Genomic DNA, 14,969 nt, shown 5'->3' with positions numbered 1-14,969 from the left:
TATACTATGTACTATACATACTATATACTACATACTATATACTTGATACTATACATATTATATACTACATACTATATACTTGATACTATACATACTATATACTAGACACTATACATACTAAATACAACGTACTATACATACTACAAAATATACATACTATATACTACATACTATATACTTGATACTATACATACTATATACTACATACTATATACTTGATACTATACATACTATATACTAGACACTATACATACTATTTACTACATACTATATACTACGTACTATACATACTAAATACAACGTACTATACATACTACAAAATATACATACTATATACTACATACTATATACTTGATACTATACATACTATATACTACATACTATATACTTGATACTATACATACTATATACTAGACACTATACATACTATTTACTACATACTATATACTACGTACTATACATACTAAATACAACGTACTATACATACTACAAAATATACATACTATATACTACATACTATATACATACTATATACTACATACTATACATGCTACATAATATACATACTATATACTATATACGACGTTCGGTGGTAGTTTGTAGTATGGAGGAGCTTTTCAAATTTCTTTTGCAGTATGCTACGCCAGGTGGAATTAAACAATAATCACCGCTTCTTTAGCTATAGCGCCCCCTTCTGCTGGAATGCTGCTGCTGTCCGTCATTTCAACTGCCGCTGTGACGTTCCAGCGCTTTGCATTGTGGGATACAGTAGGCGAGGTAGACTCATCCGATGCATACTGGAGATTTTCTCCGAATCAGTACGACATCCAGGTATATTTGGCAGACTGCACATTTTGCTTTTGTTTGCATGCTACACACTACATTTTGGCCAAATCAGTACGTACTGCTAGTGTAGTATGGCATTTCGAACACAGCATCATTCCCCCAAGATGCACCACAGAACGCCACAGGAAGTCATTCCTGCCTGTGGACATCAGACTCTACAACTCCTCCAAGCTAAATTGAAGTGAAAACAATGCAAATATTTGATGAATAAATCAAAGGTGACGGCTACTTGAGAAGACGTCTGCCTCAAAACATTACGTCAGCTCTACAAGATGCGCTCACAGTCCTTTGTTATCAGAAAGTTTATAACCTCTATTTTCACAAACTTCTGAAAACCATTCACCTTGGGCAGAGAGGCATTTATACATTATTATTTGTGTTTCCATCTGCATAAGCTCTGTTTCCATGGCAACAGAAAAAATAGGTCTAGCTGCTGATGAGTAGAGGGGATATTTAGATTCAGGCTGCAGTGATGCATATAAACTTTAAATCCCTGATAAGACAGCAAGCAGAATGCAGGCTTAAATCCAGAGCTGTGTGTTGACTGAAAGTACCTGCTGATGGACAGCTGTCTGCTCTTTAATATCTTCCTTCCCACCAGGTAGCAGGGACTTCAGCAGCTTGGGCACAGCCTTCACTGGAGGGAGATAAGATGCAGCAAAGCCTGAATGCACTGATGGAGGAGGCAGAGGAACGAAGAGGAGGATGCAGGAGGAGATATGGAAACAAAGAGGGCAGGGGGAAGAAGGGAAGCGGGACAGTTAGCTTTTTGAGGCAGAAAGGAGGGAAATGGAAGTTGTGTGTAAAAATGACATCAAAGGCAGCAAATAGGGAAAGATAATTCAAAGCCAGAAAAAGAACCCATTAGACGATAAAGGTTTTATCAGTCCTACCTGTCTCTGGGTTCAGGTTCTGGGACACGGAGCTAGGCAAGGTGCGTCTCGGCGAAGGAGGCGCCACGGAAAGGTCCTGGTGGCTGTCCCAGCCCTGAGTATGAAACAGAAGAAGAGACCCAAAACGTGACCCACATGGCTTTATTAGGTAGGGCAATCATATTTCCAAACCTCTAAACTGGGATCCCAAAGTGTACTGCACTCTGCAGAGATGATTTTATCAGGACGTAGGTCAAGTATGTCAGCGCCAAGCACACCCAGAAGCCTCACTTTAACACCACGTATGATTGATCTCACACAGACAGAAACATCAGTGTTGCTACTATTTTGTCGTTTTAAATAATCGACTATTCTGTAATGAATGTTGACAATTGTGAGAATGTAATGTTTCGCAGGTATTTGCTGGGACTCAGGACACAAAGCTTTAAACCGCCACAATCCCAGAACAACAAGAGCGTCTGGTTTAAAAGAGGACTAAAGCAATCTGTGGTCTTAAGCATCCTCATTTGGTGACCAGAAAGAAAAAATCACAAGCGGCGCCCGGTTAGTGACGTGTTTTCCATCACCCAGCAGTGGTTGGTCTGCCAGAGAGGGTAGGCGGAGCTAAGCGGCTGCTTTTCTGCTCTCTGCAAGTGTTGCGAGTAAACATTAATCTACTATGGCTGAACAAACAAAGAAAAGATGGATGACTACAGATACAACTTCAACAATAAGTGAAAATCCAAAGAAAAAGAAACAAATGTGATGCTCAGATGAAGGCAAACAGTCTGAAAGGAAAGCGACCGTCAGTGAGGAAAATCAAGAGTTACAACCGGAGCCAACCGTGGACGTCACACATGCAACACTGTCTGGATATCTGGGAAGTGTGCTCCCGCGATTACCTTTTATCGCTATAGGTGCCGCCAAAAAAACGAAACTGAGATCTTCGAGATTACTTTAACTTTAAGCCTCATTTTTCAACCAGCTATCCCTTTCTTTTAAGTATTAATCTCTGTGTACAGATTCTACATAGAAATGTAGAAGGGACGTGGATTTTAGGGATGGCAAGTCGTTACGTATCATGCAGGAAAAACAGTGTGGAGAGCAAAAGCAACTCTCTATAATCTCTATAAACAGACATCTGCATGTAAGTTCAGCTAACAATCCGTTCTAGTTTTAAAATGTAACTTCCCTTGACGCGGTCTCACCAAAGCTGTTCGGCGTTGAGACTTCCTCGAACGCATCAGAAATGATCGGCCCGACGTCCGTTCAACAAACGAGCATTTTTAAAGTTTTCTTCTCCTCTTGAGGACAGACCTGACAAAGCTTGAATTTTTACTTCTTACAAATCTGCATCATGATGTTGAAATTTCGGCAAAGGTAAGACCCGTTAATAACAAGTCAATCACAAGTTTCTCTTTCTGTTACAATGCAGCAGGCAGGAAGTCTCGACAGGAAGTCGATGATCGCTTACTACCCAGCACGTTCACCGGTGTATAGCCGATGGATCGGAGATTGGCAAAGTATCAACCATTATCCATTATTTTGTTACTCTATAAACTATATTAAACATTTATCCCATATTGTGAGCAAAAGTTTTACTCTGTTTATTAATTATTTGTAGATATTTCAACCATGTATCTTACTTTTTGCAAATTACTGGATCTTGGATGTTTTCTCACACTCCTTGCACCTGTAAAAGTTCCCCTTTGGGTACTAGTGGGGAATCCCTTATCCGCAGTGTTTGTAGTCATCATGTTACAGCTTTAATTTAGTATTTTGGATTTATTTTGCTCTTTATTTACATGGAATCATTCAATTCACTCAATACTCATAACTGAACATATTGTGAGCCGGTGAAATCAATACAAATGCTGGACATACACTTAAATGATGCATTCAGTCTTTAGTCCATATTTCAGGGGAAATATTGCAAATGAGAAACAGAAAATGACACAAAGAGAAAACTGTAAATAGAACTGTAAGACATCATAAATAAAATGGTTTAGTGGTTTAATGTGTCTCACCTTGAAGTCAGTGAGCTTATGACTGGAGGAGTAGAGATCCCGACAGCTGGCTGAAAGCTGGTTAAAGGGTTAGAGGGCCAGTGTGTTAGTGAGACAGGTTAACTGCAGGCGAGAAGGACCTACTTGAAGAAATCAAACCTGAACCCCCAAATATAAGCGAGCCCAAAAAATCCTGTTAGCAGAAGTAAAGTTGTTGTGACAGTTAGGGGTTAGAAAACACTGAGTTTAGTTCATGTTAGTGATCTAAAGAAACAAACCAAAGATGCATGCTTAAACTCCTGAGTCCTGTGTCATAGTTTAAAATCTATGTATCAGCTGGTGCAGCTGTGGCTCAGAGATAGAGTGGGTCGCCCTACAATCGGAAGATTGGCTCGGTTTGATCACCAGGTCCTACAGTATAGTAAAGTATCTTAGGGCTGAGTTACTGAACCCCAAATTACTCCTGGAAGAATATCCTGCAGTGTGTGAGTAAATGATTCGTAAACTTAAGCTTTCTTTACACTGCGGTTCAGCCTCAGCGCCTTAACGAAGCTCCGTCCTCATGCCATCTTTGTCATTCTATGCCGCCGTAAAGCCGCCCCCAGTGTGTGTTTTTAAATAGCGTTCCGGCGTTGCGGAAGCAAAATGTGCGCGAGGTGTAAACAGACAGCGCATGCTTCAAATACACATACGGCGCTGTTCCGACCTGCCAACCCTGCAATTTGCGTTAACGCTGTTTTGCCTCTGTTACTACCTCCGATGCCGGCTCAGAGGCAGAACAACTTGAGTGTAAAAAGGGCTAGTGAGTTTCCTTGCATGGCTCTAAATTAGTGCCTTGAGTGGTACTAGAAAGGGGCTATATACTGTAAGTACATATAGGAAATGGAATGTACTTATATAGCGCTTTTCTAGTCAAGTCTAGCGTGTTGACGCAGGTTTTTCAGACCCGGGAAGACCTGCTTATAGAGGCCGATTGTCTCGGTTCCCATTGCCAGTGAAGTATACTCCTGTCCGTCTCTTTTCTGCTGCATCACCGTCTGACGTCACAAACGTGCCCGAAACAGGGTTAGTCAACAGTGAAGATGATACAGTGGTTATTGTATCTATCACTCATTCAGTCTGTTTATTAAACTCGGCGCCGACAAATCTGTAACGATGTTCGAGCGTTGCTCGGACGGAGACGGGCAGAATTTGTAGCTGAGATGACGAGGAGTCGCAGAAGTTACCGAGCATGTCAACACAGGTTTGGTGTTCCCATCAATGGCGATTGGAGCCGAGGCGATAATTACCCGGGTCCATTGCAGAGTCATTTGACCCGGGTCTGAATGCCGATTGTAGCCTTTCCCATTAAGAAAAAAAAGGTGGGTGTTAGTCGGTGTTAGCAGGATTTTTGACCCGTGGGAAAACGGCTTTACACTACTGTCACATTCACCCTTTCACACTCACATTCACACACTGATGGCAAAGGCTGCTATGTCTCCAATCAGGAACTATCTACATTCATATCTGGAGCAATTTAGGGTTCAGTGTCTTGCCCAAGAACACTACAACATGTGGACTGTAGCAAACCCCGAACCTTCACCACTGAGCCACAGCCGCTCAAGTCTTCCATGACCCTAATGTGCTTTCATATTGTCAGGACCCAAAGCTTGACCTGATATCACTTCCTGATGAGGTCTGAGGCACCAAATAGCAAAACACATAAACTGACACTTGATTTGTGCGGATCATAAATAAAACAAAGGCTAAATCTTAAAATCTCTTACCCGGTTGACGCTTGGCGAGCTCAGGCAGCGTCTGGCAGCTTTCCCTCTGACTGCCAGCTGTTCCCTCACAGCCACTTCCTGCACAGACACACACTTAATCATTATTTGGATGCACTGTATTATGAGTGTAATTTAGCTCTATTTTTGGGCAAATAGAAAGAAAATGATTCCAATTTAAAGTAAAAGAGTTAAATAAGACTGGATAAAAATCAAGGTATTTTCAGTAAACAACAAATCTCTGGTTTTCATAAACTGTGTTTCCTGACCTGTCTGAGTCTGTCCAGAGTGAGGATGTTCTCCACAGCCAGGACACTGCGGAGGTATTTCTCTATGGCCGCCTCACTGTCGGCTGACTGGTCGTCCTCTGTGCTCGCAGCCAACCTGGCCAGCATCTCTCTATCCTCTGGACCATGGATGTCCTGGGGGAGCAGGATGTAAAGTGCAGGGTACTTACTAATGTGGTTAATGCCAGCTCTTAATTCACCATGCTGAGGTGATAGTTAATTAAATTATTACGCCTATGACACGACTGCTTACCCACCGAGTGAATGTGTCTAAAACAGTGGTAGTTTAAGGAAGAATATCATTAAGTCCAGCTTCTGACGTGCAGAGTTTCCAGTGAGAAATATGCTGCCCTCACTTAGTGACTATTTTTTCCAGAGGAGGAGAGAGTACTTTGACACCTGATGCAATTATCATCACCTTAAGCAAGATCAAAGAGCTTGTTGTGGATCAACAGAGGAAGAGGAGGCCCCCTGTCCTGGTTGTCATCCAGTGAGAGGAAGTGAAAAGGGTGGATTCAAGTACCTTGGGGTCTAAATCAATAAGAATTGGATTGGAGGGACGATATGAAGCATTATGCTGACACAGTGAAGTCGACCTTTCATCTTTTGGGTATAAAATGTCATCAATTCATCATTTTAAACCTATAAGAAATGTGTGTGAAATTTTGACATAATTAGCCTATAAATTCTCGAGTTATGGCCACAAACGTGTTTTGTGAGGTCACAGTGACCTTTGACCTTTGACCACTAAAATCTACTCAGTTCATCCTTGAGTCCAAGTAGACGTTTGTGCCAAATTCAAAGAAATGTCTTCAAGGCGTTCCTGAGATATCGTGTTCACAAGAATAGGATGGACATGAGATCACAGTGACCTTGACCTTTGACCACCAAAATCTAATCAAATCATTCTTTTATCACGCCTTGAACTGTGTGTGGGCATTACAGGTACTGCCCTCAAATGGTTTCAGTTGTACCTGACAGATAGGAGTTTCTCAGTGCACTTAGTCGAAAAACTCGTCAGTTGCGGGCCCACTTACTTGTGGGGTCCCTCAAGGCTCCATTTTGGGCCCTCTCCTCTTTTCATTGTACATACTGCCCCTAGGGTCAATATTTAAGAAACATGACATTCCTTTTCATTGTTTTGCTGATAAATATACGTGTCTCTAAAAACACTGAGTAAAGATTCTGTGCAGCCTTTGCTAAACTGCTTGAACAACATAAAGACTTGGATGGATTCAGATTTCCTCAATCTCAATGAAAATAAGACTGAGGTCATTATGTTTGGACGACCAGACCTACTGGACGACTCTGATGCTATTCTTGGCCCCTTAGCTTCTTACAATTGTCCGTTTGTTAAGAATCTTGGTGGGATTTTTGTTCAGCACTTTGGCCAACTGCGGTCGTTTTAAACATGCTATACAAATAAAGTTTGACTTGAGTCCAAGAGGACGTTTGTGCCAACTTTTATCTTAATTAGTGTAGGAATTCTGGAGTAACTACTACTGATATAACTGCTTACCCCAATGTTTAGAATCCCTCACAAAATGTTGATGTACAGTAAAAAGGTTTTATTGCTGCTGCTGACATAATAACACAACTGCAGATAAATTATTATAGAGTATGAGCTGCTCTCTGGTGTGAACTTAACATCTATGGTACACATGCTTACTCACTTACGGATCAACAACTCCTGCCATCTTTAAAAGAAAGACCACAGAACATAGGCAGTGTTCAACAATGCTCTATAACCAGGAGAAAGTCCTTTGAGTTACTGCACCCTGCTCTTTTGTTTACAGTCAATTTCTAGGGAAATAAGTGCATCAAAACATGATTTCTAATTTAAAAACTGTGTTTCACTTCACATAAGAATTCAAAATGTGTGATCTTTTTAAAGGCCTGTCTCAATGTCAGTTTGACTTGACTAAGCTTTCTTTGTTTTTCTGACCATGTAAATCTATTGTTGCGAATGACCATGTTGGGAAGTTGTGATACAAATAACTCTGTGGTTAAATACTCACGCCTGGGATGTTAGACACTATTTCTAAGGTGACTCCACAGCCGGGGATGGTGCTGCGCTGAGACATCCTCTTCAGCAGACTCTGAGCAAAACCCTGCCAAACAAAACACACAGCCACATTGTGTCAGATCAGTTTATCTCTGCATTAGTGTGATTTTTTTTTAAGTTAGAAACAAAATGTTATTTTGTTGGCTCGCTCCTGTACATCCGGCCTCGGCAGCCGCCCACCTGTCTCCCGCAGACGTTGACGCAGATTCGTTTCCTGAGGACCAGCTGCATGTGGGCCGGGTGGCTCAGCTGAACCACCGTGCTGACCGTCAGGTAGACCCTCTGGTCAGCCGGTGTCACGCGACTCAGCTGGGGGCACTCGTGGATCGTCGAGTCCCAGGAAGCTTCCACCTTCACCTGGACCACATCAAAAAGCATGTAAAATAGTTAAAAGATATCCCCCGGCTGCTATCTAGACGATATGTTTGGGACTATTTACCTCTGGCTCATAGTTTTTCACAATATGAAGGTCAAAGAAGTCGTCGTCTTCCTCTCCATTGAGTAATGCATCCACACCCCCGGCCAATGGGGCTGAAAGGCTGGACTGGAAGTCATCAGCTGGAGGGATAAAAATGACAGATAGAAATCTTTTACAATTGTAATTTAGACAACAGAGGATTTGCCTAATGTACGAGCACAAACACGTGTAGTATAAAGAACAACATACCGCTGAGATCCAAGAACAGGACAGGAATGTGTGTTTCCATTCCAGGGACAGGAACCCTGAGGAGAAACACCACCATTAGCACAATGACTAAACACCTAATCTGTGATACAGAGGGCCTGGCTGCTACGTTGAATTATTAATTAATGGAATACATTCATTTTTGGCTTAGTGACAAAATGGCTGTTCTCAAGCAGTGCCAAGTAATCAACACCCACCGAGTTAATGTGTCCAACACAGTGGTAGTTTAAGGAAGAATATCATTAAGTCCAGCTTCTTACCAAACACCTCTGACTAGAGCTGAACAAAATAAGAGAAGATATAATATACACACTAGAGATAGACCGATATGGTTTTTTCAGGGCCGATACCGATACCGATTATTAGTAGTCAAGGAGGCCGATAACCGATTTTTGGAGCCGATATTCATTTGCAGTAAAAGTGAAAATAGTGGCATCAAATTTTGAATAATACAAACTCCAACACTTAACTTTGTTTAAATGCCTTTAAGCATATGTTTATTAAACAAACAAACAAAAAGCGCAGGGAGTTCCCAGGGTCAGCAGCATCTCTTAGAAAGTAAACTGAACATTTAAATAAATAAATAAATAACTTCCTCAAGTTTTATTAAGTAAATAAAACAAAGTTAAATAAATAATCGGCCTGGCCGATAATCGGTCTATCCCTAATACACACACTAAGATGTTAAGCCCAGTTCAGTGGACGTGTAAATAAGGTATCACTGACACACTTTAAAGCAACTAAAAATTAAGTTACGCTTCTACATTTTACTTAACTACATTTTTTGATGTCCTCTGATGTCCACAGTAAAAGTATTCTGCTTATTCACTGCACACATAGGTCTCTCACAGGGTTTTATTGTTAAAGGAATTATGTGCCGTACATTTTGTAAGTTATACCTTAATTTTCTGTTGTTGTCATGTTTTTAGACATAGAAAATTCTCTGCTTGAACTAATAAATGTTTTTTCTGCAAACTACGTTTTATGACCTTGTAAATATCCTCCCAAAAATTCCCGAATTTGCATAGTCCCACCCACTATGCACTTTTCCAACCGCCCCCTCCGTCGCGAAAACAAAACACTCGTCTCTGCCGTCGTTTAGTGGCAACTTGTTGAAACTTAGCAAGCTTTAAATGTAGTAATTAGTAGTAACGTTAACGGTAGCAGTCAGTAGTCAGTTTGCAAAAATTACGGTTACAGCTGGCTCATGCATCGCCAAAGTGGTTGCCATAGGTTACACATCATGATATGCATAGCGTAACCCAGTCCATTAACGTGATTGGCTCCTTAGGTTTGTGACGTCTCAAAGCTTCCAATCTGAAAACGTGTTGTTCAGCCTGTCCTTGGTACACTGCAGTTTAAAAGCAGACAGGCCCAGCCATGGAGATGACTGGAGATGAGATGTTGTCCTTGATATGTCTTGTAGCACATGAAGAACACCACATGGAGATGTTAAACACTGGATTTTCCTTGTGTCTCTTCCTAAAGCAACAAGGTCGAAACCTAGAATGTGGCTGACCACATCAGGTCAATGTGCGCTTCTGTGGGCAATATGTTACAAGGACTGTCCTTATGAGGCGGACGACAATGTGTTTGAAAGCAGGTGCGCGCTGCGGACGTAGGTGAGGACAGCGGACGAGCAGCGGAGGAGTAGCCCCGCCTACTCCCCGAACAAAGTATCCAGAGCCGTACAGACAGAGAGTCGCGTCAGTGGAGGCCCAGTATGCTCCATGATTCGCCATTGCGATGTCGCAACTCTCTCTCTCTACGGCTGTGAAAGTACCGTCACTCAGTAAGTCACTCAGTCAGTCACTCAGTCAGTCACATACAGACCCATGTGTCGGCTGACACAATAACAAAAAAAACAATAACTGTTCCTTCACACACACCTCTCGACAGGCGCTCCGGGGATGCCACTGCCTGCCGACGGCACCAGAACAGCGTTGCGTTCTTCAGTGAGCGTCAGGCGACACTCCAGCAGTTGGGACTCCCTTTCAACATCGTCCTCCGACTTATCTACAAGCACATATACAGAAAACATACAAAATATACAGATAAGTGTGGTATGTAAATTACTGAATAGTGTTGAATATTCTGTTTTAGATCTGTTAGTTCATTATTATTGTTGTTCATTTACATTTGTATTTGGAATTCCTGTATGATCATATTGACAACTGAAGAGTTCTGCTGTCCTCATAAAGAATCAACAAGACTAGGTCAAAACCTCGTATGTGGCTGACAGCATCAGGTCAATGTGCGCTTTTGTGGGCAACACTGGAAGCGTGGTGTGTGCGTGACGGCTGCGGGACGTGTTCATATTCATTTTAAATGCATGAAAACAGATGAGAGTCTTCACGCTGCTGGTGTGACTGTGGCTCGCGCAGTAAATCTCCGTCTCTTCGTCTCGGCTCATGCGGTTTGTTTTTCGCTGTGTGTTAATTAAGGTCCCGTTTTTAAAGGAAATAAGATTCTCTGTGAAGACCGACCCAAGGAAACCTTTAAAACAAAGACCCGAAACTACCCCTGGATATGAACGCTGCGGACGTGGGTGAGGACAGCGGAGGAGCAGCCCCGCCTACTCCCCGAACAAAGTATCCAGAGCCGTATAGACAGAGAGTCGCGTCAGTGGAGGTCCAATATGCTCCATGATCCACCATTCCGATGTCGCAAACTTTCTCCCTCTACAGCTCTGAAAGTACCGCCACTCACTCAGTTTCTCATTTCTATTTTATTTGCTAACTGTGATTTTTTTTTTGTTCGTGGCTGTGATTCAAAGCTTTACCTGGTTTAGAAACTATCTTCTGTAGCTGCTGGTCCAGATACTCCTGTCTCTGAGTGAGAATGTCAAGCCACTGTTCCCTCATCCTCTCCAGGTCAACTTCCTAAACACACACACACACACACACACACACACACACACACACACACACACACACACACACACACACACACAGACCAGTTGCAACACTTTTCACAGAAACGCTCCCAAGTTTGGGGACTTGCCTGTTTTTTTGGAGCTATACCAACACGTTATAAGATGCATCTTTATCACTGATCATCTACTTACTTGGTAGCTGTCCATGTCTTCATCTCCACCCTGAGATTTAAATTGAGACAGAAACAGTGAAAGAGTCATGCAATGGATAAAAATGGAGCTATTTAGGTCAAAAACAAATTTAACAATTTAACAACAGCTGTTTTTATTTCCTCCTCACCCATTGTGTTTCGCTGCCTTTGGAGAGACGTGCTTGTCGGACCTTGACGTCTCCGATGGACACAGAGAGGATGGAGGTGGCGATGAGGGGCATGGTGCCCGAGTCTGGTACTGATCGCACCTCCACTTGAACCCGACGGGACTGACCCTGGAGGTGCAGATTGGGATAGAGGAGATAGTAACTTCTTCATATGTATTTCTAATTGATTTACATGCACAAAGCGGGACATAAAAGTTAGCTTCATCTGTAAATATTGATGGGACTGTGGATGCAGACAGAAAATTTAACTCTACATCTACATCAGGAAAATGTTCCTATTCAAAAGAATTCACCTTCAAATCCACAAACACAGAAGGATGTATGATACCTGTCGGAGCTGGAAGATTCCTCCTGTTCGTGCGTCTTTAGGAGGAAGAACCTCCACGGTTGAAAACTCTCCTGCCTCGTTCAGCTCCATCAGCTGCACCCACAACTCCAGCCTACGGGTCACCTCGCTCCACCTGCAGGTATAGGATGGACACACACACCAGGTCAGAGCTTATTAACAATACCAATCTGTGATCCCATTGGCTTTTGTCCAGCAACGATTTAGCATCTGGTGGTGACGGCTGATATTTCGTGGCTTCCCTCTTCTGGGGACTGGTCATAACTTATAGTCTAAATACCAAATGAAGACTAGTGTTGGGATAGAGGGACGGCATCTATGTCAGGATTGATTCACAAGTATTCTCCATAGATAGATTTCTGCCTGCGACTGCAGATTTTTAAATGAATAAATAAAAAGCTGAATTGTTGTCAGACGATAGCTAAAGCCGTGTTCAGATCAATGATTCGCAACGCAACAAAACAGTTTTAGAATGTTGCTGAGAAAAATTGCAGCGGTGTGAACTGGTTAGTTGCCGAGCGTCTGAAGCCGTTGCGTGGAGTTGCAAAAGATTTGACTTCTCCAAATGCAGTTTTAGAACTGAATGATGTACCTGTTTCACTTCAGCCAATCAGGAAACAGCATAAGTTGGCGTTGGCACCCTGTCTCTGGCGCTGCAGTAGCCAAAGAACGGCTCCAGATCCTCTCTTTAACAAACTCTCCGTCTTTGACGTTTATTAATCAATGTTTCAGCTAAAGTGCACGTCACTGTCATCTATTTCTTTTTATAACCATAACAGAAATCCAGCTAGATTGCTGATACTAGATTGTCGTTGCTATGGAGACGGTCAGCGTCTGTGTGCGTTGTGTTCCGTTGCTTTGATGTGAACGGCCCAGTTTTAGAACTTTACGATGTCAGGGGACTCTTTTGGCAGTTGCATCGAGTCTCGTAGCGAATCACTGATCTGAACTGGCCTTAAAGTCGAGCTGAAACAGCGTCTCGAGAGTACCTAGCTTCCGTATCGTGACGTATTTCCGAGTGAAACAGGACGTGCAGGCGGGACATATCATTAGAGGGATTTGATTTGATCGTTGAGAAGTGGGCGTAGACAGACGTTCTCCACAGCGCAGTAGCTAGCTAACTGACCGAGCGTTCTTGGTGCTCTGCGGCTAAATGTTGCAGATTGATTGGTTGAAATTGTTTGGTGCTAACTTACGTAAGCACGAGTGAAATTTAGTTTTTTGGAAGAAAAAAATGATCGGATTTTGATACAAAAATACGAAGAAATTGATTTTCTGTATTTTTTTTAACCTATATTGTCAAATAGATGCACAATATTACCGGGGATGTGATCTAACAGGATTAAACTTCAACTTTAAGACTGAACCTTTGCCTTTTCTTTATTCCTCGTTTGCTGTTCACACAGACTTTTCCTGCATTAAACAGAAGCATGTTAAAATGAGAGTAGGAAATCACAAGTGGACTACAAACCAAACTTAACTAAATCTTGTCCTTTGCTGACATCTGTTTGAGATTCTATTCATTTCTAACTGACATATAATATGTTTAGTAGATACTAAGGCTTTTGAGGATCGGCCTATTCTACCATTAAAAGGCGACACTTTAATCATGACAGCCTTTTACGGTTGTTGAGAGAGAATATGAGACTAGACTAAAATATGACATCTCTTTCCACAGTTGCACGGTTTTGTGTTGTCACTGCACCTTTCTCTGAGGGACCGGGTCTTGGCTTGAATCACTCCGAGGTCCCACAGTGCCAGGTTTCTGCGATGGTTGGCCTGCTTGTGGCCGTACACTTCAATGGCCACGGCCCCGTCGGCCAAAAATTCCACAAAGTCCTCCGACACTTGCACAGACAGCTCCTAAAAAATTTACATTACAGTGTCTCTTTATCACTCTCTTATGCATTGTTTGAATTGAATGAACTGAAGCTTGTTTTTAATGTACGTAACAAATGGAAAGAGGGGGCTAGAGGATGAGCTGAGTAGGTTATGAGGTTGCTGATGGGAGTAAATAGGCGTTTGAGAAATATACCTTGGGGCTGTCAAAGACCACAGTACACTGAGGGTCTCTGGAGCTGGAGGAAGAGCTGCTTGGCGCCACCTCCGGGGCAATGAACACCACCTCCTCCTGCCCCCAGAAGTGGTACTGACAGAAGACAAAGTTGGACAGGTGGCGAGGTAGACCGTTGGCCTGGAGGATTTTGACCTGTGAGGGAGAAGGTGAGGAAATTATCTCATCTAGTACTATCATGTCAAACAGTTTGACTTGTCACTCTGGCTTCTGTGAGTTTGAATCTCGGGGTCCAAGGAAAATAATTAGGGCTGGGTATCGATAAGGATTTCTCAATTCGATTCCGATTCACAAGGTCCCGATCTGATTCGATATATCGATTTTTGTTCGGGGTATTTCAGTTATAATATCAATGCACCTCTAACCTGCTGCATTATCAAAATGTTTAATGTTTACAATACGAACTGACCCCAAAGAAGTCATGTACTTTTTATTTAACATGACACACACACAGCAGTCAACACCATATTAACAATTTTATGAATTAGCTTATTCAGATTTTTAGTCTGAACATTTGGCCGCGAGATCTCACAGCGCCAAGAACAAAACCACGCGAGAGTTAAGAGGAAAGGCATACAGTATAACAACATGCCGAAAATACACTCACGGCCAAAGCAGACGCTAACAGAGTGTAACATGAAAATCAATGCAAAACTAACTTACATATTCATGTACACACACGATAAACAGAGTCTCCGTAGTCGGTGCAGTAAACGAGTCCGGGCATGTTTCGGGGGGATGCGCTGAGTCGTGCTGCGTTCAGGAGCGTTC

General features: G+C 42.4%; 1 protein-coding gene across 1 annotated transcript in view; it reads right to left on the bottom strand.

The window, feature by feature from the left end:
• The window catches only part of LOC138585310 (kinesin-like protein KIF13B), a 39,684-nt gene that overhangs the window by 8,982 nt on the left and 15,733 nt on the right, over positions 1-14,969 (bottom strand). The window contains exons 20-34 of the mRNA XM_069657597.1: positions 14,160-14,333; positions 13,830-13,987; positions 12,107-12,239; positions 11,740-11,886; positions 11,592-11,621; positions 11,307-11,406; positions 10,414-10,540; positions 8,507-8,562; positions 8,279-8,397; positions 8,020-8,196; positions 7,793-7,885; positions 5,757-5,909; positions 5,491-5,568; positions 1,740-1,833; positions 1,401-1,519 (exon numbers count right to left, since the gene is read on the bottom strand). Coding sequence (XP_069513698.1) covers positions 1,401-1,519; positions 1,740-1,833; positions 5,491-5,568; positions 5,757-5,909; positions 7,793-7,885; positions 8,020-8,196; positions 8,279-8,397; positions 8,507-8,562; positions 10,414-10,540; positions 11,307-11,406; positions 11,592-11,621; positions 11,740-11,886; positions 12,107-12,239; positions 13,830-13,987; positions 14,160-14,333 — 1,758 coding nt within the window. The remainder of the gene's footprint in view (positions 1-1,400; positions 1,520-1,739; positions 1,834-5,490; positions 5,569-5,756; positions 5,910-7,792; positions 7,886-8,019; positions 8,197-8,278; positions 8,398-8,506; positions 8,563-10,413; positions 10,541-11,306; positions 11,407-11,591; positions 11,622-11,739; positions 11,887-12,106; positions 12,240-13,829; positions 13,988-14,159; positions 14,334-14,969) is intronic.

This window comes from Semicossyphus pulcher, unplaced genomic scaffold (genome assembly GCF_022749685.1).
Source record: "Semicossyphus pulcher isolate SPU_LCO1_2020_fin unplaced genomic scaffold, fSemPul1.0.p SCAF_11, whole genome shotgun sequence".
Lineage (NCBI taxonomy): Eukaryota > Metazoa > Chordata > Actinopteri > Labriformes > Labridae > Semicossyphus > Semicossyphus pulcher.
This window is presented reverse-complemented; position numbering and strand designations above follow the sequence as displayed.